The sequence below is a fragment of the Acinonyx jubatus genome, chromosome X (genome assembly GCF_027475565.1).
Source record: "Acinonyx jubatus isolate Ajub_Pintada_27869175 chromosome X, VMU_Ajub_asm_v1.0, whole genome shotgun sequence".
In the NCBI taxonomy this organism is placed as follows: Eukaryota; Metazoa; Chordata; class Mammalia; order Carnivora; family Felidae; genus Acinonyx; species Acinonyx jubatus.
In genome coordinates this window covers 88337272-88360805 of record NC_069389.1, presented here as the reverse complement: position 1 = coordinate 88360805, position 23534 = coordinate 88337272, and the positions used below count along the sequence as shown (strand labels likewise).

The window sequence follows — 23534 nt, the reverse complement described above, 5'->3', positions numbered from 1 at the left end:
TAAGTCATGATCACCTCTCACCTGGACTATTGCATTGTCTTCTAACCAATTCCTTTGCCCCTACCCTTATCCCAGCCCACCCCAACCCCCCCCCCACCCCCCAGCCCAGCTTTCCTACAATAGCTAGAGTAATAGTTTTAAAATGCAAATTCGATAGTATCACTCTCAGATTTCTTTCACAAATCAACCCCAAACAAAAGGCCCCCACGGTCTGGCCTTTATGCCATCTCTGGTCTCATCTCTTGGAGCTCACCGCTGGCACCCTGTGCTTGAGCCATTTTGAGCTATTTGCCCTCTTCAAAGGTACTGTATTCTTGTACACCTCCATGTCCTTGCCCCTCGTGGTACAATCCTAAAGTCTAGAGTACTCATTCTGCCCTCTAGCTCCAATTCATCTTTTTGTAAGGGCTTTGAGATACAATTCACATACGAACTTGCTCATTTAGAATGTACAGCTCAAGGCATTTTAGGTCAGCCACAAAATTGTGCGACGGTCTCCACTATTTATTGCCAGAGTATCTTTACCCCTCTAAAATAAACTCTGCACCTGTTAGTGGACACTCTTCATTTCTCCCCAGCTACCCACTTGACCTTGGTCAGCCTCTGGCAACCATTGCTCTACTACTTTCGGTCTCTATAGATTTGTCTCCAGTTATTCCAGAGTCATCCTTCAAGATTTTTGTCAGGTGTTGCCTCCTCCTGTGTGCCTCCCAGTCCCCTGATTTCAAAGCCTCTCCTCACCTCTAAGAATTACCCCTGCATGGCTCTGCCATAGGACTTAGCCCACCGTATTCTTGCCTGCTTCACCACGGGACGTGACTTCTCATCTCTGAAACCCCCATGTCTAATACTTGGCCTGGTTTAGAGAAAGCACCTCGTAGCTACTGGCTAAATGAATGAATGACTTCCAGGAAGCCCTAACAGGGACAGAGGCCTCTCAGTGAGTGGGTGAGAGATGCATTCACTAGGATACAGGTCAAGCCAGACAGCGGATGCCTACACGCCCATTCTTCAGCTTACTTGCTCTTGGATAAACTCAGCAACCACCCCACTGAAGTCTCTTCCATCTCTACAGTTGATACTCAGGTTCCAGAACCTAGGGAAACGTGACCATAAGTGAAGAAGCGAAAGTATATCCTCAGGAAATATTCATGATACAACAGTTTAAGCTTTCCGATGTGTGTGGGACGAACAGCAACGCCCTCAGGCTATTCTCCTGCTTCACGTGTTCAATTCTCTCTCTTCCTCCCTCGCGCCTTCTCTTCTTTCTCGTTTCTCTCCTCCTCCTTCTCTCTCTCCCTGCCCCCACAGACCTTTGGGATATTTTTAAAATATCCCTTTATTTCTAAAGCACATTTCAGAATATCTCTGATTAACAATATGGGTCCTTAGATTTAAGAAACAATTAACTCTAGCATGAGATGTCTAAACATGAGTCCACTCGAAAGCTGTTTAATTGTTCCATCCCATGCACCATATTTTTTTTACATGATGGTATATTTAAAAAGCTCATTAGCAAAGGGGATATACAACATTTGCCAACACGATGGAGCATCAAGATGTTACATACTAAACCATCTCATTTTCAGCATTGTGTCGGCCTAGAGAGAAATGGGGGTGCACCCTGACTCTGGCCATCACTGTCTGTTTTCCTCTGTCTCTGTGCCTTTCTCCCGATTTCAGACTTCATTATTTTCTTCTAATATCTGACTCTGTCTTCCCCGTGTCCCCTCTCCTCCACTCCTGATCTCCTTCTCTCCTTTTTTTGATTCTCTCCTCTGCCCATTTGCTGTCCAAGTGTTTCTTTACGTCTCACGCTGTTTTCTTCTTCCACTTTCTTTTCCGTTCTTCTTCCTGAGTAAGCTCCCTTTGTCTTTGTTTCCTTCTGTTCTTTTCAGCCAGGATGCGGCCGGGAAGAGAGAGTGGGGTGGCAGGGAGGTGAGAACAAAAAGAGACAGTGGGGAGAGATTGGCTATCTGCCACATCATCTGCTTTGTGCCTCACTTTTTTTTCTCACTTGTAACCTTGAAACGAAATCCTATGTTCCCAGACTACCTCCCAGAGATGGTGTTAGGGTCAAACTTGGGAATGAATATGAGAAAGGTTTGAAAAGAACCAGAGCCCTGTAATTGGAAGCGCTCAGGGGAAAGGGTGGGAGGATTATGGCCCTGCACTGCTCCAGGATCTAATTAACTGAGGATTGCAGTTCTGGCCTTTCTGAGGAATGTGTTTCTTTTCACCTTTGTTCCGCTCATCAAATCACTTGGTTGTCTGTGTACCTTGCTTGAATGTTCTTCGTGTCTTCGGAGGGGAAGGATAACTGGTTCTTTTGTATGCTGTTGATTCTTATCCCTTCCTTTTCTCTTGCCTTGGGCTAGCAAACGGGACCTCCAGCAGCCAGCTCTCCACCCCCAAGTCTAAACAGTCACCCATCTCCACGCCCACCAGTCCTGGCAGCCTCCGGAAGCACAAGGTATTATGTCTCTTATACCTTACTAAACCCCTTTGCACTCGGACTTCTTTGAATGGCTGGGTGAGGGTTTGCTCCGCCATCCAACTTCAACAGTGCGCCAAGGCCAGAATTTCCCTTCATCTGGTCCTCGAGCTTGAAGACCTGGGAATCCCAGCAGGGGCCAAGCTTCTGGTCACTTTTATTTATTCCTCCCACATACCCACCTCTCCCCACCCCCCACCCCCCCCAAACACGTTTATCTACTCCAAAAGAGGTAACAAAGGTCCCAAACATCCATTAGTACTTAATGGTATCACCAAATGATGGCTCAGAGGATGAGCTGGGCTCTTTTCGCTCCAATTCAGAGGCATAGCAAAGAGGGCATTGAGGGCAACATATGTCCCCAGGCACCGGTCCGTGGAAGTGAAAGACAGCATCAAAGAAAGTTAGCACTGAGTTACTCCCTTTAGATTTGCTGGACGTCAAAATATGAACAGACCCTAGTTTCGCTGTGTATTCTTCACTCCCAGGCAGATTCTGGTACAGCGTAGGAAGAGAGGGCACATACATGCCGCATTGACCCTGGGCACCATTCACACATCTAAGTCACTCAAAGTAAATATGCCACTAAAAGAATAGAACTTTGTAAACTCTCTAGCCCCACTTTCCAAGCAGATTCCCACCCAGAAGTCTCTTCTGTATAGAAAATCTGAAGAGGTCACTGCCTTGAACCTCATCTCTGAGGCGATGTGAACGTGGTTTCTGCTCTGATGACCCCACCGTGGAGCAGCTTCCTCTAGGATTCTTTTGACCTCTTCCTGCTCAGAAGACTTGGGTTGAGATGGTAAAAGGCGAAAAGCCACCGATGTGGCCAACTCCATCATGGAACCATGGATGGTCAGAGCTGAAAGAGATTTTAGATGGAGATACATGAGTTTCCTTTGATTCTCTCAATAAGCTTGTGAGGTTGGCATTTTGCAGGGGAGGAAATTAAGAGCCAGGAGGGTTAAGCTACTAGGGTGACACAGCTACGTAGTGTCACACGTAAGACTGGCACCCAGGTTACCAGCAGTATGCTGGAGCCAGTTCATGCTAGCTCACGAGAGGCGATGGTGAACATTGCTTCCCCAGCTCTGTGCTCAGCGACATCCTGTTGTAACCAGAACTCAGTGGTGGTGGGAGTATTTGCACTATGGAAATCAGCAAGCACTGCCAATCAAGGCCATTGTTTCCACCCCCCCCCCACGCCACCACCCCGAAAATCAGTTGTTAAACATTTAACAGCACACCGCTGCCTGACATTCATTTTCATTTTCTTCTCTCTCCACTAGGGCTTTAATTTCCTGGTTAATCTGACCATTACCTGTCCTGTCATTCCTAGTTCCTGTTCCGTTCCTTTAATGACCCCTTTAACTCTCTGGTATTGACCCCGGCCAGAACCTTCTAATTGTCCTGCTTAGCTATTTTGTTTCCCCCAAAAGAAGGTCTGCTGAACTGTCCGTGTAGCTAATGTTACGGGGAGGTTGTAGCTTGGATAAAAGCTCCTCTTGCCGTCAGCTTTCAGTAATTGTGAGCAGCTCCTATGCTACCCTGCTTTTTTTTTAAATTTTTTTTAATGTTTATTTATTTTTTGAGACAGAGAGAGACAGATTATGAATGGGGGAGAGTCAGAGAGGGAGACACAGAATCTGAAACAGGCTCCAGGCTCTGAGCTGTCAGCACAGAGCCCGACACGGGGCTCGAACCCACGGACCGTGAGATCGTGAGATCGTGACCTGAGCTGAAGTCGGACGCTTAACCGACTGAGCCACCCAGGCGCCCCAATGCTACCCTGCTTCTTACTGTAGCTTTGCCCTATGCGTTTCTGCCCTTACTGTCCTTCCAAGAAGTGTGACCTGTCCCAGCACCTTTCATCAGTACCTTCCCAAAGGGAAGGGGCCACTTGCACATTTATTTGACGTGCTCAGTTCATTTGTGCTGAGGTGGAGTGCTGGCCGTGTTAAACAATTTCTCCTGGTTGGGTCTGCAGGCTGGTTGTGGGGGTGTTTTGTTTTGACTCAATTCTCCAGATGAATTTAACCACTGAGGGACTAGAACAAACTGTAGGAGGGCAGCACGGTCAGAGCCTCGCTGTTTTCTTCACTGTGGGATTTTTTAGTGCCTCCTCTTATTTTTAAAAGTACTCTTTTTGTTTTTTTCTGACAGTGACGCACACAACCATTAAGTAATAAATTATAGAATTTTCTAGAGCCAGCTTTTGGATTTTGGTGAACTTTTCAGAAACATTTGGATTTTGGTGAGCCTCGTACTAATTTTTTAACTTCTTTGATATCATTTCAAATTTACGGAAGAGTCGTAAGAGTAACATGAAAAACTTCTGTATACTGTGCACAGACTCACCTGTTGTTTACGTTTTGCCCCATTTCCTTTATTTTTTGTGTTCTCTCTCTCTCTCTCCACACACACACATACACACACACTCTACCATTTTTTTAACCGCTTGATATTAAGTTGCAGACATCATACCCTTTTCTCCCTACACACTTCAGTGTGTATTTCCTAACAATGAGGACATTTTCATTCATAACAACAGTACAGTTATCAAAATCAGGAACTTTGCACTGGTGAAACACTATTATATCCCTGCAGCGCATATTCAAACTTCATCAGTTGCCCCAAGGACATTCTTTTCCTGGTCCAGGATCCAATCTGGGATCCCACATCGCCTTCAATTGGTATGTCCCTTCTAAGTCTTCTTTAATCTTGAAAAGTGATCGAGTCTTTCTTTTTGACAGCGTGTTGTAGAAATGGAGAGTACAGGCCAGTTCTTTGGTAGCATGTCCTCTGATTTAGGTGTGCCCGATGTTTCCTTATGAGCAAGTCCATATTACACATTGGGAGCAGAATTAACACGGAAGTGATGTTGCGTGTCTCTTATTGGTTCATCCTGTAAGGAGGCAATAGCCTCATGCTTACACCACCAATGATGGAGGGTGAACTGGTGTTTCTGAATAAGCTACAGAGTATCTCGTGACCTTGGCTCAAGACCCCTGGGTCTCAGGCCTCAGCTTCTTGCTCCTCCTTTTACACAGCTACCTGAGCCTCAGCACCGTCAAGGTCCTTGGGCAGTAGGCCTAAGCAGTTCTCATCTGAACATCCATCCAAGTGGACCTGAAAGGTGTGAGTCATGGTGGAGACAGGAAGCAGGTGGCTGAGGCCATGACTTTCCTCCTGCGCAATTGGAAACAAACTTGAAGTCCCAGCATCCCTTTGGTAACTTTTGATGGCTGTGGCAGGGCCCTAAGCTGTAATCAGCCTCTTGGCTTCCCCTCTTAAGCAGCTCATGGAGAATCCTCTTTAATGCAGCTGTGATGGGGTTAGCCAAAGTCCGCATACTCAAGTGCTACAATATGGACACAAAGTAAATCCTTGGATAGTTAATGAGAACAACATTTTGCACTTCTATACTGCTTCATCCTTTTGCTAGTCATTTTCCCATTTGCCCTGATGATAACACTGTGGGAGAAATGGGGCAAGTGGCGTTTCCACTTTACAAATGAGAAAACTCGGGTGCTGAGGTTAAAGACAACCCCAGTGTGATTCAACACGTTGGAGAAGGTAGCACATTAAAGGTGTTCAAAAAGCCTAGACGTAGAGTGAAACTCTTTTGTTTATTTAAAAAAAATTTTTTTCCACATTAGTGATTTGCACCCATGCCTTTAAATTTGGAAGCACTTTGCTTGCAAAGTTGTCTAGAGATCGAAGGGAAATATATTTGACATATTATTTGAAAATATAACTGGGGCGTGTGGGTGGCTCAGTTCGTGGAGTGACTGACTTCGGCTCAGATTTAAATGTACGTTCTCGTCTATGTTTCCAGACCTTTTTTCTGTCATCCTATAAGTGTTTGGAGAGATAGTTTGATGAATAAAGCAGGGTCCTGACCCTTAAATCACAGACACCACTCTAAATGGATTTTGGTAGTGTAATCAAGAGCGAACAAAAGGACTATAGGAGCACAAAGAGGGGTGGTGAGAAAGGCATCTGACTGGGGGAGGGTGGATGATGGGGAACGTTTTGCAGACTAGGTGACATTTAAGTGGGGCCTTGAAGCCTGGGTAGGCTTTTGATGGCTGGTGAAGAGAATGGGCATTGCAACATTTTCAAGAACAAAACCACAGCATCAGCAAAGTGCCGGGCACATTTGGGAAAAAGCAAACCCAAACTAGAAGCCAGGTTTCTCAAAAACTCCTCTCTGACTTCCTTTGGACTATAAGCTCCTTGGACCAGAGACCAAGTTTTTGTTTTCTCTAACGCAATAGTATCGCCAGCACAGCTGTATTTGTTACAAACATTTTGTTCTGTGGGGCTCCAAGGGACCAAGAAAATGAATTTCAGGTGCAAATTATTTGTATTGTTAAGCAATATGTGTGTTTCTGTATTTCTACATATCGATCAACAAAAACAGTGTTGAGATAATTTCTTTTCCTGAACATTGTTCTACCCACGCAAGAAAATATATTTTGAATACTAAATAAGTGGATGGAGGACAGAAGCACAGAAGTTCATTCCCAAGCCTAGTCCTATGGATTCTCTCCATAGTCTGCACCTCACCTTACCCGTCCCGAGTGCAATCTCCTCACAATGCTATCCCTAGGCCTGTCCCCTCTTCCTCTGAAATGTAGGTCTGAAATAATCTTCTCCTATAATTATTTCCCCCAGCCAACCAACTACACGGAAGGGTTTGTTGCATGAATAATCAAGAGCTAAAGTCCCAGTGGGTCAGTGTGGTGCGACTCAAAGTGGCCTCCAGGGTGAAAAAGGCCCTTCTATATTGTCCCCCAAATGCCCAGGGACCTCATGAACACGGCAGCATCTGTCTCATTTCTCTTCCTTTGGTCTGACTAATACAACACAACATGCAATGATTTGACTTCTATTTTATAGAATTTTAGAACCATAAAGAACCCTGAAAGATCTTGTATCTAATGGAATTCATCAACAGTCACAATATATTCCTAGAACAAAACTACCACAAACTGTTTCTTATGTTTGCACACATCATTACATTCTGGCTATTACTATATACATTATTCATAGATGTGTGCATATTGCTGTATAGGGTGGCATGGTCAGGAATCACATAGTCAGTATTCAGTTGTCAGCATAAGGGATTTTCAAAGGTACTATTTTTTTTTTTTTTTAGTAACAGCTTATTGAGATGTAATTCACATACTGTAAAATTCACCTTTTTAAAGTATGCACTTTAGTAGTAATCACAAAGTTGAACAAGAATATATTCATCACCCTTGAGAGTAGTCATAGCCCCTTCTCCCTCTACCCAACCCCTGGCAACCACTAATCTTCTGTTTCGATGAGTTAGCATATTCTGAACATTTCATATAAACTTCCCTCTGAGCACTGCTTTGGCTGCATCTCATAACTTTTCCTGTATTGTTATTTCATTTTCCTTTATCTCAAAAGTCCTTTCTAAATTCCCTTGTGATTCCTTCTTTGACCTATTGGCTATTTAGCAGTTTGTTAATTTCCACATATTTGTAAATTTCCCAAATATCTTTCTTTCTTTCTTTTTTTTAAGCAGACTCCACGCTGGGTGGGGTTCACACTCAAAACCTTGAGATCAAGATCTGAGCTGAGATCAAGAGGTGGAACTTAACCGACGGAGCCACCCAGGCGCCCTGCCCCCTCCAAATATCTTTCTTTTATTCCTTTCTAATTTAATTCTGCTGTAGTCAAAGAACGTACTTTGTATGGTTTCAATCCTTTTACATTTATTGAGACTTGTTCTATGACCTAACATATAATTTATTCTGCAGAATGTTCCATGGGCTCTTGAGAAGAATGTGTATTTTGCTGTTGGATGGAGTATTCTATAGATGTGTAATTGTTTGTAGTGTTGTTGAAGTCTTCACTTTCCTTGTTGGTCTTCTGCCTAGTTATTCTGTACATTATTGAAGGTGGAGTATTGAAGTCTTTAACTATAATGGTTGAGCTGTTTATTCCTTCACTTAAGTGCTTTTTGCTTTACATAGTTTGGTGCTGTTTTGTTAAGGCACATATATGTTTATAATTATGTTTTCAGATGTTTGGACTTCTTTTATCATTACAAAATGTCCTTATTTGTCTCTAGTAACGATTTTTGCCTGGAAGTCTGTTTTTTCTGTTATTAGTATAGCCTCTCCAGCTCTCTTTTATTTACTAACTGCATGGTAAGTCTTTTTCCATCCTTTTGCTTTCAACGGATTTGTGTCTTTAAATTGTGTCTCTTTCAAGCATCATAGAGCTGGATCATGTTGTTTTTTCTTAAATCCATTCCATCAATCTGCCTTTTCATTTGAGTGCTTAATTTACTTATGTTTAATGTAATTATTGGTAAGGTAAGAATTACATCTGCCATTTTGTAGTTTTCTATATGTCTTATGTCTTTTTTGTTCCTTGGTTCCTTAATTTCTGCTCTTTATTGTGTGACATTTTTCTAATATCTAACAATACCATTTTATTTATTTTTTAATGTTTGTTTATTTTTGAGAGAGAGAGAGAGAGACAGAGTGTGAGTGGGGGGAGGGGCAGAGAGAGAGAGAGACAGACGCAGAATCTGAAGCAGGCTTCAGGCTCTGAGCTGTCAGCACAGGGCCTGACGCAGGGCTCGAACTCAGGAACCACGAGATCATGACCTGAGCCGAAGTCGACATTTAACCAACTGAGCCGCCCAGGCTCCCCTAACACATACCATTTTAATCTCCTTGTTGTATTTTTACTAATTTTATTTTGAGTTATTTTCTTGGTGGCTGCCCTGGGGGGGTACAAATTAATATCTTAATGCAATCTACTTTGGAATAGTATCAACTTAATTTCAACTGAATATAAAAACCATTTACTATAGTATAGCTTTGTCCTTCCCCCTTCCTTTTGTGCTCTTATTGACATACAAATTACATCTTTATACATAATAAGTCCGTCAACACACTTACATAATTACACTTCCATGCAGTTGTCTTTAGCACTGGATAACAGAAGAGTTCCAAAAATCAATTTGTTCTGCCTTTTGTATTTACCTATGTATTTACCTTTACCCGTGTTCTTTCCTTCTTATGTGGATTTGAATTACTGTCTATTGTCCTTTCCTTTCTCCCTGAAGGATTCTCTTCGGTATTTCTTGGAGGATATGTCTGCTGGCAATGGATCCTCTTTGTTTATCCGGGGATGTCTTATTTTCTCCTTCATTCTTGAAGGATAATTTTGCTAGATTTTCTTCAACGCATTGATCCAATAAGGCTCCCTGCCTTGGCCAAGACACTGTGTGTGTGTGTGTGTGTGTGTGTGTGTGCGCGCGCGTGTGTGTGTGTTGGGGCGTGATTTCAGTGCCCTGTCAGGCAGTTTATAACTTTGCCTTAGCCTTCATTTGCTGCTTGTGCAGGGCCTCAAGGCCAACCAGAGATGAGAGATTAGGGCCCTCTTAGGGCTCTTCCCAGAATACACCCAGTCCTAAACATGTGCCATGTCATAGAGATTCCTGGAAACATGTTGGAGCTTTTCAAAGTCTCCTATGGACATTAATTCTCTAGCTTTTCCTTTTAAGGTTTTGAGCAGCTTCATTTGCCCCAATGGGTTCCTCTACTTTCGGCAGCTGTGATTTTAAACAATTGCAGCTGATTAAGCCTCCCTGAAAAGGCTGTTCGCAGTGAGTGTGCTCTGCGTCAGGTCAAAGGAGAGCCCTACAAGTGGGAATTTCTAAGGAGCTACCGGACAGGCAGAATAGTGACAATTCTCTAGGAATGGGGCATTTCGGGGAGCTTCCAACTCATTCTGCATTTCTGTTTTTCAGATACCATAATTGTGAGGCTGTTGGCTTTCTTCCTTTCTTTTTAATGTTTATTTGTTTATTTTGAGAGAGAAAGACAGCAAGCGAGCAGGGGAGGGGCAGAGAGAGAGGGAAAGAGAATCCCAAGCAGGCCCCGCACTGCTAGCACAGAGCCCAGTGCGGGGCTCTATCTCACAGACCATGAGATCAGGACCTGAGCGGAAATCAGGAGTCAGATGCTTTACTGACTGAGCCATCCAGGCGCCCCGAGGCTGTTGGCTTTCAAAGCTACCCAGAGCAGACATAAAGAAGCGAAATAGAAGAAGCTAAAGCGCTACACATTTTCGTATTCTTACTAGCATTCAGCCATTTTTCTTGAATAAACACCTCTTGGATTGCTGCAAGCTTTTGGTTAATTTCCAGAGTTTTGAAAAAGTCGATGCTGACAATTTTTCCAGTGTCACTGCCTTTATGTGGGAGCACACTTTCAGAGTCTTTCTTCACTGTTCTGGGCAGCTAGAGCTCAAAGATACTTTAGACTATGTCCAATTTTCACTTTACTCAAGTACGAGAGGACTAAAATCCCTTCAAAGGTGTGACTCAATCGTATGCCGGTTTGCCTCAGTTCAATTTTACAAGTTTTTATTGAACTCCTACTGTTTCCTTGGCCTTGCGCTTCCTACCTGTTTGTCAGTTTTATAAGAGATTGTGTTTAGTAGTTTAGAACAAGGGTGCCAAATCCTGCCTATGGCCTGCTGGTTTGGGGATGCCCCCCACCACGCCCCGATGTAAAAAAAAAATGTTTCTTACATCTTCAAAGAGTTATAAAAGAAACTAAACCCAAACAAACAGGACTGCATGACAGAGATCAAATGTGACCAGCCAAGAGAGCCCAAAATAATTCCTATCTAGCCCTTTACAAAAAAAGTTTGCTGGCTCCTGATTTATAGTGAAGGGATGGCCAGTTGGTGACAAGTAAGTCTATTTGCTGTAGTTGCCTTTCTTGTGCTTTGAAATAATTAAGTGTTCCCTGGAGAGTCCCAAATAATAGCCTGAGAGGTAGAAGAGACCTTACATATTGTCCATCCCAAAGTCTGAATTTTCTTGAGGAAGACACCAAGATTCAAAGACTTGTTCAATGCCACAGTAGTAGTTATCCAGGGCTAAAAGCTCAGGTTTCTGAATATACTTTGCTCCTCTTTCCATTGAATCTGCCTAAAAGTTTTCTTGCCACTTCCTTCTCAGCAAAAAGCATTCTTTTTTTTTTCCTAAGATTTTATTGTTAAGTAATCTCTACACTCAACATGGGGATCGCACTTAAAACCCCAAGATCAAGAGTTGCGCACTCTACCGACTGAGCTAGCCAGGCGCCCCACAGTAAGAAGTATTCTTAATGCTTCTCTTCCCTATTCTTGTCCTTTTCCCTCTAAGTCACGGAGCAGCCGTATGCTCCAATTTTTTGGACAGCTCTCTATTGAAGTTCTCTGTTTGTACTATACCAAGGAGGGTGTCTTAAATATCCAGGCAGTTGACCTTAAATTTTTCAGTTCCCTTTAGTATCTTGCTGATAATGTGAATGATAACAGTGGTTTTCAAACTGTTTCATTTGGAGATAGGTGAGATTCTGCCCCCCCACCCCCGTCTGATTCAACTACAACAACTACATTTTTATTTATTTTATGTATTGGGTTTCCAAACAAAATTTCACTTCAATGGAGGATTTAGAAGGCGAAGAGAGGGAGAGACAGAGTTTTGAAAATCACTGATTTAGACTATGGGTGAAGTAAGTCCAAGAGGAATCACAAGTACCTCCAAATACAGCTCTGGGGACAATGGGAAAAACCAATGTCATGTCATCTCCCCATTTCCTCAAGACAGACAAAGCTGGGCAGTATTGGAGCCATGGATCCTAACTCTTGATGCAAAATAGAAGAGCATTAGGAAATACGTTAGAAGTGGGAATACAGGTTACATTTTCTGGGCCAGGCATTTGTTCAGGGCCTGGCAGTTCTCTGGGAGCCTGAAATGAACATATATATATATATATATATATATACACACACATATATGTATATGATATAGGGTATGTATATATATATACATATACATATATATATATACATATACATATATATATATATATGATATAGGGTTTATTCACCACTGATTTTTGACAAAAGGCGCGATCCCAATGACCCCTAACCTAAACCTCACATGGTCTGCAAAAAACAACTCAAAAACAGACTATAGATGTAAGTGTAAAACATGTAGAAAGAAATGTAGATCTTGTTGACAATGAAAGCACCATCCATACTAATAATAAAAATAATAAATTGGACCTCATCAGAATTCAAAACTTTTGCTCTGTCAAAGACCACGCTAAAGGTATGAAGAGACAAGCTACAGAGTAGGAGAAAAAACAAAACTTGCAAGCCACATATCTACCCAGAGACATATGTAGAATATAAAAACGACTGTTAAAACTCAACAGGAAGAGATCCAATTAGAAAATGAACAAAAGATCCAAAGAAACGTTTACACTGGGGAGGAATTACAGTTGTCAACTGAGCACATGAAAAGATGTTTAACACCGTTAACCATCAGGAAAATGCAAATCAAAATCACAACGAGATAGCGCTACAAACCCACGGGAATCGCTAAAATAAAAAAGTAGCGCAAACACCAAATACCGGTGAGGGTGTGGATAAACCGGATCACTAATACTTTCCTGGGGAGAACGTAAGTAGTACACGCACTCTGGAAAACGACACTGCAGTCTTTACAAATGAAACACACAATTACGATGCGACTCAGCAGCAATGCTCTTGAGCATTTATTCCCGAGAAATGAAAACTTACGTTCATACATGCATGAACGTCCCAAACATGTATGGGAGTGTTTATTGCAAGTGTTTTTTAAAAAAAAATTTTTTTTGTTGTTTATTTACTTTTGAGATAGAGAAAGACAGAGAATGAGCACGGAAGGGGCAGAGAGAGAAAGAGAGAGAGAAACAGAATCTGAAGTGGGCTCCAGGCTCCAAGCTGACAGCACAGAGCCCGATACGGGGCTCGAACTCACAAACCTCGAGATCATGACCTGAGCTGAAGTCAGACACTTAACCGACTGAGCCACCCAGGTGCCCCAGTTTGTTGCAAGCTTTGTTTGTAATAACCCCTACGCCCTTCAGTGGGTGAAGAGTTAACCAAACTGTGCTATAACCGCACTGTGGAATACTGCTCAAGCAATATAGAGCAGTGAACTGTCGCTCCAGCTTGTATGAATCTCCGGGGGATTATGCTAAATGGGAAGGGCTGGTCCCAAAAGGTTACATATTGTATGATTCCATTTATATAACGTTCTTGGAATGACAAGACTGTAGAAATGGGAAACAGATTATTGGTTGCCAGGGAGGTTTAGAGGTGGGAGATGGGGAGGGGAAAATGTAACTCTAAGCAGGGTGGGGGGTAGCACGAGGGAGCCCTTTGACAAGGATACAGGTCTGTGTCTCAGCTGTGGTGATAGTCACACTGATATACACATGTGGTAAAATTTCATAAGACTACACCCCTCCACACACACATGACTGCGTGGAAAAAGGCCAGATATTACCATTGGGGGAAATTGAGTGAAGGATATATTGGCACAAGTATACCTCCCTATACTTCAGCTTCCTATGAACCTATAATTAGTTCCAGATAAAAATCAGAGGGGCGCCTGGGGGGCTCAGTTGGTTAAGCATTCGGCTCTTGATTTCGGCTCAGGTCATGATCTCACAGTTTGTGAGTTCGAGTCCTGAATCGGGCTCCACGCTGACAGCACAGAGCCTGCTTGGGATTCTCTCTCTCCCTCTCTCTCTCTGCCCCTTCACTGCTCATGCTCTCTCTCTCTCAAAATAAATAAGAACTTTAAAAAATTAGAGAAAATACTAATTAAAAAAGCAGCTCATTGCAGAGCCTAAGATGACAAGAAAAGGAGAGTTAACTTGATGTCTTATCTTCTTAACAGGATCTGTACCTGCCTCTGTCCTTGGATGACTCAGACTCGCTCGGTGATTCCATGTGAAGGAGAAGAGAACGTTCAGAGTCCAGAGTACAAATCCAAGCTTACCGTTACAATAGGGTACTTCTGCTCAAGGGTCCAACACGGCTACTGGTGCTTTCAAGTTTTTATTTTTTTGTTGTTGTTATTTTTAAAAACACACTGTAATATGTTGGGTTTATTTTCCTGTGATTTCTCCTCTGGGCCACTGATCCACAGTTAACCAACCATAAGAGATAGATTGATAACCATCCTTTGGGGTAACTTTCCGGGGATGCAAAACGTGCTAGTCCATGACCTTTCTATTGAACACATAGGCGCCTGTGCTATTTCTCCCCTGCCTCACTTTGCTCATACACGCGACAGTCTTCCTTCTGTAGAGGGTTGTTTACATACATAGCACTTCAAATGTGTATGTGGGAAAGAAACTCATTGGCAAATCCAAGAGTGACAAACACAAGTGCCCCTTGTCTCCCGATCTCAAGAATGCTGGAGACTCCCGGGAGGACGGCAAGGCAGCTCCCCAGGCTCGCGCTTCACTCCTGATTGAGCCCCCCAGTTTGTTGTCCCACAACAATTCTGGCTGTCAAGGGGGAGAAACACCAGCAACTTGTAATTCTGACACCAGATGTTTAGGATCCCCGTGCAGGGCTAGCTAAAAAGAGACTAGGCAGAACTGAGTGAGAAACACTGTAGACATTTCAGTAGAGTTTCTAAAGCACAGTGAATTTCTTGTCGATCTCTCCAGTGGGGCACTTTGGAATCAATAAGCAATTAAGAATTGGTGGTGAGGGACTTCATATACCCGATTCCTCTAGGACGCTAACATAGCGAGTTATTACACAAAACTGTATGGTATCCATCTATCTCTGTTCTATTGAATGCCTTGTAAACAGCCAACACTGAAAACACTGTGAGAATTTGTTTTCAGGTCTGACACCTTTTGGTCGCTTTTTATAGCAAGAAACCAATATCCTTTTTATAAAACCTCGTGTCTGTATTTCAGGAGCAAACTCTTCAGGCTCCCTTTTTATAAACTGGTGATTTTTCTTTTGTCTAAAAAACACATGCAGAAAATTTACCAAAAAAAAAAAATGCAGAAGAATAACGTAGTTTAGAAATCATGCTGTCACTGCCAAACAGAAACCTCCAGAAGGAAACAAAATGAATAGCAGAGGCCAATTCAATAGAATCAGTCTTTTGATAACTTTTTAACAGTTATGCTTACATTAATAATTTCAATGTGGACCAGACATTCTAATTATATTTTAAACGAAATGTTACGGCATATTTTAAGCAACTCTTTTTTATCGATAATCCTGATATTTCATACTGAAGACACAGAAACCTTGCGCTTGTCTTTACCGCTAGAAAGGATTTCTCTTTGCTAAGGACTGATCATTTGAAATAGTTCTCGGTCTTTGAGGTACCGGTTCATAACACTGCTTTTTGTCTGTAATCATAGCCCATAACGGCAAAGACAACTAAATTTAAGGGAAAGCCATGCATGCCAATTCTGTGTTTGCTTTTAGCAGATATGAAGATTTCCTTATTTCTTTGTAATTGTTCGGATAGTTTGCAAGGGGCAGCATTCAAAGCCGAGCCGCTGTTTGGCTAGTGTTGTTCCTCCACTTGTGCTGGAATGAGCTTGGTGTGTGTGTGCATGTGCGTGTGTGTGTGTGCACATGTATGCGCATGTGCGTGCACCAGCCGTTCCTTCATGATTAGGATCGTGGGTCGTACATGGATCGGTGGCAACTTGGTGGTGTTGCTGATGTGCGCTATGTAGAAGGGAACCCAGGGGTGGATGGGGTATCTCAGATACCCGTGGACGAGCTTCAGGTGTCCGTAGCTACAAGAAATACTTTTGGTTCGAGAAAAGTCCTGATGATGGTAGTACTGATTCCTGGTCACATGGGTCATTGAAGAACCCCAAATCGTGAGAACCTCCTTTTGCCCCTCTCCTTTATGTGTAGGCCTGTTAGAAACCATTAAGAAGCCCATTTTACCTACCCCCTACTTCCTTGTGGAAGCTCCAGGTTTTCTTAGTGCCTCCCAGAACAATTTGTAGTTAATTGGGAAAAAAGAGCAAGCCAGAGGAGGAGTTCAGATTTCCTCCTGTGCAGGCCTGAAGCCACCTCTCTGAGCGTTTCCTTGATCGTGGCGTATGTACTCAATGGACATATTTTCTGTGGAGTGACCTTTGATCCAACCGTCTTCTGTAATAAAAGTAGATGTTTCCATCTTCCTTGTAATCAGTTAGAAGAGAATGTTTCTGTACCGCCACTTCAGGGGGCTTGGTATAGTTCCAAATCCAAGCCTTTAATAAGTGCATTTTAAATTGGCCCATTTTCAAGGCAGAAAAGAAAAAAAAACCCAAAACATTGGAACGGAGCGCCTTCACCCCTGTCATTCATTCCCGATTTTGCCCAATCCGGTTTTACCACTGAAGTCATTCAGCAAGCATCTGCCACCACTCTCCACCCCCCCCGCCCCATCCTCCCTCCCTGTTTTACACGTGCACACACACACGTGCACACACACACACACACACACACACACAGTCCATCTGTTGCTTGTTCCTACCTCCTGATTTTTCTCCCTTACAGAAATAGAAATAGGGACAAAGAAGGGGAAAATGTATATATGGGGGCTGGGCTGAACAACTTCATAAGTAGTGTTAACTAGGGGTGAATTGAGAGAAAACTTCCTTTTCTCTTCACTGTTTTGGAAAGGATAGCCATTAGCATGACTGCTTTGTGTCCTTACGGACTTTAGTATTAGCCTAGATTGAATCATAGAGTTTTCTAGCTGGAAGGAACCTTAGGATCACATCATCTACTCCAAATTCCTCATTTTCACGCCAGGAACGGAGATGCAGAGGTAAAGTAATTTCCCCAAGGTCACACAGCTGGCTAGGGGCAGGGCTGGGATTAGAACCCACACCTCCTGGCTCTTGTTCCAGAGCCTTTTCCCACTGAACCGTATTGCCTTCCGCTAGGCCCCTGGGGATTCTTTGCCAGGGTCATTTTGGATCTTGGAGCCATATGCTGCTGCCCTGAGCTCAGTGGGAAACCCACCCAGCAACCCAATACGGCTCTTTCTCCCTGTGTTCACATGGTTCCCATCCACATGGGCGGCAGATGTCCCCAAAGAGAAGGAGGCATTGAGGACCAGCAGGAACAATGAGGTCCCAGACCTTGTCCACCCAAGACAGAGGATCACTTCCCCACCTTGAGGAGCCCTCAGAACAGCCTTCTGAGCTCCTGCCCGGTCCAGCCGGAATTGGAGGAAGCCCAATTTTCCCGGTCAGCTCACCTCCTCTCCTCTCATACCGGTTGGTCTTTGTAGGCTGAGGGAAATGTTTCTTATTCCTAGAGCAGGGAAAGGAAGGAAGGAAGGAAGAGCAGAACAACAGCTTTGTTCATCCTGACTCCCTGATGGCTTTTCAGTCTTTTTTGAATGAGTGTGGCTGCCATTAATTGGCAGTGGCTTCTTTTAACATATAGGGGAGAGGCAAGCTAGAGGAAACGACCCGGTCTTGCTGTGGTTGGTTGTCATCCACCATGTTCCCACAGCCATCCTGCCTTGATGGGGACAATTTCCAGGTAAAAGCAAGGGGCATTGTAACTAAAATGTACCCTGGCTGATGTTAAACATCGGCTCCTTGTGTTTGCACTAAAATAGCAAGCTATGTGCTCGACACGCCATACTCATCTTCTTGGGTACACTGCTTGCTTCCGTGGCCTTTGATGGCAGAAGCCAGGGCAACAAGGTCTGAACGCGTGGTTTTCCTCGCAGCAAGGCTCTTTCTGGGGACTAAGGGGTATTCATACGTTCAGTTCCAAGAGATCTCCTTCTGGGTTTACCCCCACTTCTCAGGAAATTCTCTCTTCCTCCTGCTTCTCCTGCCCAATCAGAAGTAACCAACGTACTTTCAAGTGGACGTAGAGTTCTAAGAAGAAGGAAAACAGAAGGGGTCTGAGCCCCTAGATCCTTCTTTGAATTGCCCAGTCAAAGTCTTAGAGCAGCAATCCAGTGCCTGCCTTGGACAAGAGTGTGTCTTCTTCTCTACTGCCTTCAAAACTCTGGAAGGATATGCCCTCAGTTCTGCTCAGATGTGGTTCTAAATAGGTTTTCTTTTTTTTTCTTTTTTTTAATGCTTATTTATTTTTGGGGGAGAGAGAGAGACAGAGAGACAGAGCGTGAGCACGGGCGGGGCAGAGAGAGAGGGAGACACCGAATCAGAAGCAGGCTCCAGGATCTGAGCTGTCAGCACAGAGCCTGACGCAGGGCTCAAACTCACGAACCGTGAGATCATGACCTGAGCCGAAGTCGGTCGCTCAACAGACTGAGCCACCCAGGTGCCCAATAAGTTTTCTTTAAAAAAAAACAACACACACACACATCTCCCTTGGACAAGGGAATAAGTATGCCCAGGTGCCCCAAATGAGCTCTAGCACACTGATGAGAGTGATTTCAAAGACCAGCCTACCTCCAAAACATCTTTGCGAAGAGATATCTTCAGACGGATGTTCTGGGACAGTGGGGTTTGAGCAACCTCCTTAGCTACCCAATTTGTTATGGGGAATAAAAGGCACTGGAGTTCTATTTTTTGAAGAAGGCCATTGGAACTTGTACAAAGGGCCACTTGAATCTCCAAGGCCAGACCTCAGTCATGTATTGCCCTCACTGCATTGAAGGATTTAGCTCCTAGGCCTAGGCTGGTTTTATCAGTAAACCGTCAGTATTTTGAAGGTCATCTGAGATGGGCAGGGGATGGGCATTAAGAGTCCTATGTTTGGGGACCTGGAATCCACAGAGAATAAAGTCTCAGACATTGATATGCCAGAAGTGATCTAGCTCCTCCTAGCCCCTTCCACTTTTTCTTTTCAGAGATTAGAAAGCTTACTCTCCATCAGCCTGTCTTTCAGTATGCCTGGTTAAAGAATTTTGCCCCTCCTGTCTCTTTTGTCCTCTGTCTCCCCCACCCTCGTCCCCGGGGCTTATCTCCTTCCCCAGAGATGTAGCGTGGCCTTTACATCCAACCTCTTGGTATTGGTGTTGCTTCCGGCTTGTTTCCCATCAAGGGTCCATGCAGACCTCCCACTTTGGCCTAGGTGGCGTGACACTAGCTATCCCATGACAAGACTCTTGATGCCACTTCTGACGGCCCGCCTTTGGATCCATTAGTTTAATAGGCTTCCACATCTTCTGGAATGAGATGCAATCTTGTTTTACCTTACATGCCCCGGGGCTGGGGGTGGGGGAGTGTAGAATTCCCTTTGGGAATTAAGGCATCTTCCTGCTCCTGATTAGAAGGACAGGCTACGTGGGAGAGGTCAGAAGGCATAGCAGAAGTGAGAGCAAACACCGCGTAAAGTAAGGCAAAAACTTGGAAGCGTGAGAACTTCTTATTTCTGGGTTAATAACCTGAGGGATCAATGACTTTTGCCACTCTCTACCTCCCCTGTGTATCTCTTTGTCATTTCTTTCTCTCTCCAGTTCGCTATGTTTGCTCTCATGTTTATACTCAATCGCCACTCTGTCTACAGTATAAACTCCTGTCCCTTGTCCTCTGCACTTCTTCCTCTCTCCTTTGTTGTCTCCCTTTTGGTTCTTTCCTTCCTCCGTGTCTAGGTATCGGGCGTATGCCTCTTCTTGGCCCCGAGATTTTGCCTTGGTGATGAGAAGTTATTGCAAGACTCAACCAGCCCTGATCCCACCCCAGCCCAGTCAGAAGTATGGTGGTTGGAATCGGTCTGATCCTGGCTCCTTCTTCAACGTTTTCGGTTGTGATTCCCCAAAGCAGATCTTCACAAGCAGTTTCCTTACAGCTCATGTATCTTTGGGTCTTTGCCTTCCAAGCACTGTACAGAATACTCTGTGGTTCCTTTTTAGTCTGCCATTTTGTGGAGCAGTGAAGTGTGCTCAGAGAAATTATCAGCTGAACAGAAAAATCCGCCCATGGATTCATATCAGCTTAATACTACTAACTGATTTTGTTTGATTTGCTCATAGTTTAAAAAGCTGCAATATAATATAAGGAGAGACCACAGGTAATTTCTGCTGTCATTTGGTACGGCCGGGTGGGGGTGTTGGGTGGGGGAAGCAACTCGTTTCAGGTGTTATCATGACACATTAAGCTCTCTGTAATAACCTTCTTTTTTGGGCTTGCCAACCACTGAATTCTTTTAGTTAAACGGATCGGCAATTGGGGTTGATTTAAATGGAAAGGGTATTTAACAAACCTGTACTATAGGAAGAAACATTCACTTCATTAAAATGTAGTTTTCCTTCTGTTACTAAGTTCACCTGACATTTGCTACTGACATCAACTGTTTCTATCCCTGTGCAGCAGTCCATAGACGAGTAATTAGCAGGCCTCAAGAAGTCAGCTTGTAGGTGCTAATTTATTCAATAGGACGCACAGCCCTTGGGAATGTCACCGCTTGGCAATACGAAACGGAACACCCTTTCCAATGGCTTTTCTTTCTAAGTTCTCCTAAAGGGATTTGAGCAAGTAAGAAGTTATACCAAAACGTCTCCAATGTATGGTCCTGTAATATATTGCAGCTTGAAGCCAATGATCCTTTATGACTTGTACACAACTAATGCATGTTTTGATTGAAGTTTGCATTTCTTATGTGTGGTAAGTTCTTTAAAAAAAAAAAAGTTTTGGGTCACCTTTTTGTGCCATTAAACTTGTACAGAAAACACTTTTATGGCCATTTTCAAAGGGAGAAAGTTTAAAATGGAAACAGCCCACCCTTTCTGCCCTATAGCTGTAGTTAGAACTCAGTAACTGTAGCAAAACAGCTGTAATTGGTGGTTGTAGTATTAGAGGCGTTAGCTTGCTAGTGACTAGCTTTGGAGAGTAAATGCATGGTATTGTACATCACATTTCCTAAATAACTCATTTTAACCTCTGAAAAGAATATATTCTTCCCTGTGGTCCCTCTTCCCTCCCCTGCCCTCTCCCTCCCGCTGCTCCCAGGTGTCTTATAGTTGTAAATAACTGATTTGGGGGCCAATAATGTTTGCCAAGTCAAGTCAGCAAAGAACAAACAGACCAAAAAGGGGGGAAAGGCATTCCTTAACAGCCTCTCGGCAGCTATTGACCATTTCTCAAGGAATGACATTATGATCAAAGACTCAACTGCCCTTTGCGTAAAAACTCGGTGGCAAACCCGGGATGTGTTCAGCCATTTGATTACATTGCAGGGTCGAAGAGTTCTCGGAATCACATATAATTGAGAGACAGTGGACAATGATGGTCCTTATCCCTGCCGCAGTTTTGAGGTATTTGGAGACCTCAGAAGGCTCTCTCTGCTTGACCAATGACCAATACTTATTAAGCAAAAGAAAAACAGAGAAAGACGACAGATAAATTAGGGACTTTTTAGCTGCCCCCTTAGAATAGGTACAGCCAGAGGAGACAAGGACATGGGTCGATATGTGTTGCTGTCAGTTTCCCAGGCAATGCCCAGCCTCGCTCTTAGATTGGGATGCTAAAGTCGTGTTCCAAGGAAGGCACTCTCCTTTTTGGTTTGCTGTTCCCACTTGGACTGGTAGGTTTGATGAGGCCCACGTAAACCAGCTGGAGCGGACCCTTTTCATCTCCTGTGCCTGTTAATATCCCTCTCCCTCCCTCCACAATTTCATGAGGGCTTTCTTTGGTTAGAGGACTTCAAAGTCTAGAGAAATTCCCCATGTGTGTAACGTGTTGTGAACTGTGAATGCTGCGGACTCACAGCATTCAATCCCAGGCGGCCGAAGAGCTGCTCTTGCAATCATTTTGGCTCTCAAGCTCTGTTCTTCATTTCATTCTCATTTCTGTGTACATTTGCAAGATGTGTGTAATGCCATTTTCCAAAAATAAAATTTGATTTCAATATTTCTGGCTGACATTCTCTCTCTCTCTCTCTCTCTCTCTTTTCTTGTTTTTTATGCATCGAACTGATGATCGTATAACCACAAAATGTCCAAACTGGAAGAAAATTTAGACATTAATCTGTCCGACCCCTTAATTTTATAGATGAAGAAGCTGATGATTAGTGTATGATGGAAACACCATAATTAACAGCAGTGCATATTTACAACATATAAGATCCCGATCTCCCTTCCAGGCTGGAGCAGTAATCCAATGGCCTCTTTCTATGTATAAGATGCTTTGACCAAGGTCAGCCTTTGTCATCAGAATTGGTGGTCACTCCTAGTCCTGTGTTTTCGGAGGCCCAAGAAAGACTCCACATGGGTTCCCTAAAAATACCTCTACCTGCAATCCCTACCTGCAAATTCTCAGTCCTTGATGGTGCAGCTGCTCTTGGGGAGAGGGAACACCTAAATTTCTTACTCACCTGTAAGCATAAATGACTAAATATTTTTTCTCAAATAAACTTTCACTAACAGGGAGAACACAAGGCGCTGGGCCTGTAAAGAGGTTGATTGAAAGGGAGGGAGGAAAGGGTACAGAAAGAGGAGACTGAGATCTTGGAGAATACTTTGAGCAGCCTCGCAGTGGAGGTCAACCCTGAAGGCAGCACCTGCCCCATGTTCAAAGAAAAAAGATGGCAGCATCCTGAGTATTCCCAAGGGCTGAGATGGTTAGGCATGTTTCCTTTCTTCCATATGATATTTTATCAACTAGCCCCATGCCATTACTCTGGTTGAGAAAAAAAAAAAAAGTAAATGAAGATGGGAATTCTTAGTGTCCTTAATAATAAAAAAAATGTTGGCTACAATAATCAGCCTCACCAGGTCAATCTTCCTCCTCACTATCAACAGACCTTCCTCGTTGGTGATCTTTCACAGTGTCACTTTCTCCCAGCTTGGTCTATCCTGGTCTCCACTACAAGTAGAATCCTCCTAAAAAATCATTTTGGTGTTGCCATTCCTCTGACCGGGAATTTATGACAGTGTCTACTGCCCATCAGATCAAGTCCAACAATTCTTTGTGGTTTTTCTGAAGATATCTCTGGAGTGCTATGTTCCAGGTACCCGGCCAATTGCTGGGCCTTCAGTTTAGGAGCTCCTGTCCAGCAAAGAACAGACCCATAAATAAGTGAGTCAGGTGCCAAGGGGCAAGTTCTATGGGAACACCAATGATGGGATAATTAATGTCCTGGGATGGTGAAGGTCAAGAAAACTTCACAGAACTGGCAGCATTTGAGAACAGACTAAGAGTTTTCCAGGTGGGCAGGGAGTGTTCCAAGCAGAGGG

General features: G+C 43.6%; 1 protein-coding gene across 2 annotated transcripts in view; it reads left to right on the top strand.

The window, feature by feature from the left end:
* Positions 1–19277, top strand: part of DCX (doublecortin) — a 110144-nt gene extending 90867 nt beyond the window's left edge. For both annotated transcript variants that reach the window (XM_027054881.2, XM_015083807.3), the window contains exons 5-6: positions 2379–2473; positions 14280–19277. In XM_027054881.2, the coding sequence (XP_026910682.1) occupies positions 2379–2473; positions 14280–14336 (152 nt within the window). In that variant the 3' untranslated portion in view covers positions 14337–19277. The remainder of the gene's footprint in view (positions 1–2378; positions 2474–14279) is intronic.
* Positions 19278–23534: the final 4257 nt, after the last annotated feature.